At 60.5% G+C, this 1,804-nt stretch overlaps 1 protein-coding gene across 1 annotated transcript in view; it reads right to left on the bottom strand.

Annotated features, from left to right (window-relative positions):
- Window positions 1–1,804, bottom strand: part of SHANK1 (SH3 and multiple ankyrin repeat domains 1) — a 46,586-nt gene that overhangs the window by 16,498 nt on the left and 28,284 nt on the right. The window contains 3 exon segments of the mRNA XM_010849732.1: window positions 390–470; window positions 910–1,045; window positions 1,641–1,765. Of these exon segments, the coding sequence (XP_010848034.1) occupies window positions 390–470; window positions 910–1,045; window positions 1,641–1,765 (342 nt within the window).

Here is a 1,804-nt window from a genome sequence, read left to right on the forward strand (position 1 = left end):
GCCTGGAGGGAGGGGGCTCGCCTTCCTGTCTGTTAGTGGGAGTGCGGGGAGCTGGTAGAGGGAGAAATGGAGGATGCGGGTGGGGCTGCGAGGGGACAGACGGAAAGGGGCTAGAAAGGAAACCGGGACCCGCAGAGAGGAACGTTACAGACCCAGAGAGACACCCGACAGAGAAACAGATAGAAACAGGGAAAGCTGACTCTCAGACGCCCTTTCCCAGCGACACACACGCAAGTCAGAGGGAATCTGACCCGTGGACTGGGGGACGCGATGAGGACAGGAGGACGAGAGCCCCTGGTCACTAACACTAACAAACCCAGGGCTGGTCCAGCCGCCCTCGGCCCCCTCTCCCTCCGCAGCAGTGGTCCCCGGCAGCCCCACCAGCTCACCCATCTCCTCCAGCTCAGAGGTCATAGACTTGGAACGCAAGGAGATGGCTGGGGGCGGGAGCCGCTTAGCTTGCTGGGGTGCTGCAAAAAAATGACAGTGAGGTCAGACATCAGCACCATAGACAGAAACCCTCCACGACCACCCCACCCCCCACCAATGTGGTGCTCCCAACGGTCAGAGAAGAGATGTTGGTGATGGCGTTTAGTTGCTAAGTCGTGTCCCACTCTTTGGAGACCCCACAGACTGTAGCTAGCCCACCAGGCTCCTCTGTCCATGGAATTATCCAGGCAAGAATTCTGGAGTGAGTTGCCATTTCCTTCTCCAGGGGATCTTCCAGCAAGCTAGGCTTGCGCTCAGTTCCTCTCCTGAGGGTCATGATCAAGCAGCCTTGGGGAGGGGGAAGGCTGCTGCTGGTGGTGGGACCACTGGGTCATTAGGGCTCCAGAAGGTCTGAGTCCAGTGGCAGTGGCGGGTGGGGTTAATGTCAAGCCTGACCACACAAGTCAGGGGAAGGAGCACCTTTCTTGTGAATAGCTTCATCCATGTCCGGGTGCCTGGTGACCATCACCACCTTGACCATCAGCGTGTTGCCCCCTTGGCGGATCATGTTCACCACCTGCCGGTGGCCGACCTTCACCACGTTCTGCCCGTTCACCTGTGGCACAGACACCCCCAACCACACCTGATAGGTGAGGGGTAGGATGCTTTCTGCTTCTGGGTCCCTGCTGAAGTGGCCTCCTCCTGCCTGGACCTGTCTGTGGTGCTGTCGGTCACTCTTCTCCTCCCCCCGCTCCCCTTGCAAGCCCCCACCTCTCCACTCCTGTAACTCTTAGGGCCTCAGGGTTGGGGAAGGGGCTGGGCCCACCCTATTTGCCTCTCTCCCTCCTTATCCTCCAGCTGTGCGTGTGTACACACACGTGCGTGCCTCCCTGCACACGCACACACGTGTGGGCACCTACGCCCTGGGAACAGCTCTGTTATCTTCTGAGATGCTTCAGAGAGGCTTTCAGATGGAATCACTGAAGAGGCTGGCTAGCTGCTGGGGGGGCGGGGGGGAAGGGCAGGGCACGGGGCTGGAAAGCTTGGTGCCAAAGGAGAATCTGGTTCTGGGCAGCAGCATCTTGGCATGGATCACTAGGGTTCTGGAGATTTGTTGCTAGGGTCCCAGGGGAAAGCATGGTGTCTGTGGCAGGTGGGCCAGGCACTGGGTCTCGGGAGAAGTCCCTGGGAGGCTGGGGGCCAGGACTCACCTCGATGAGGAAGTCTCCCATTCGCAGTCCAGCCCGCCATGCCACGCCGCCCTCGTCCACTGACTCCAGATACTGCAGTGCCGGGAAGGCTGGGGTGGGGGTGAACTCCTCGATGGGGGTCTGCGCTGCAGATGGGGAGGAGCCGGCGGGGTCGGAGGGGAGGG

This window comes from Bison bison, unplaced genomic scaffold (assembly GCF_000754665.1).
Source record: "Bison bison bison isolate TAMUID 2011002044 unplaced genomic scaffold, Bison_UMD1.0 scf7180017864285, whole genome shotgun sequence".
Lineage (NCBI taxonomy): Eukaryota > Metazoa > Chordata > Mammalia > Artiodactyla > Bovidae > Bison > Bison bison.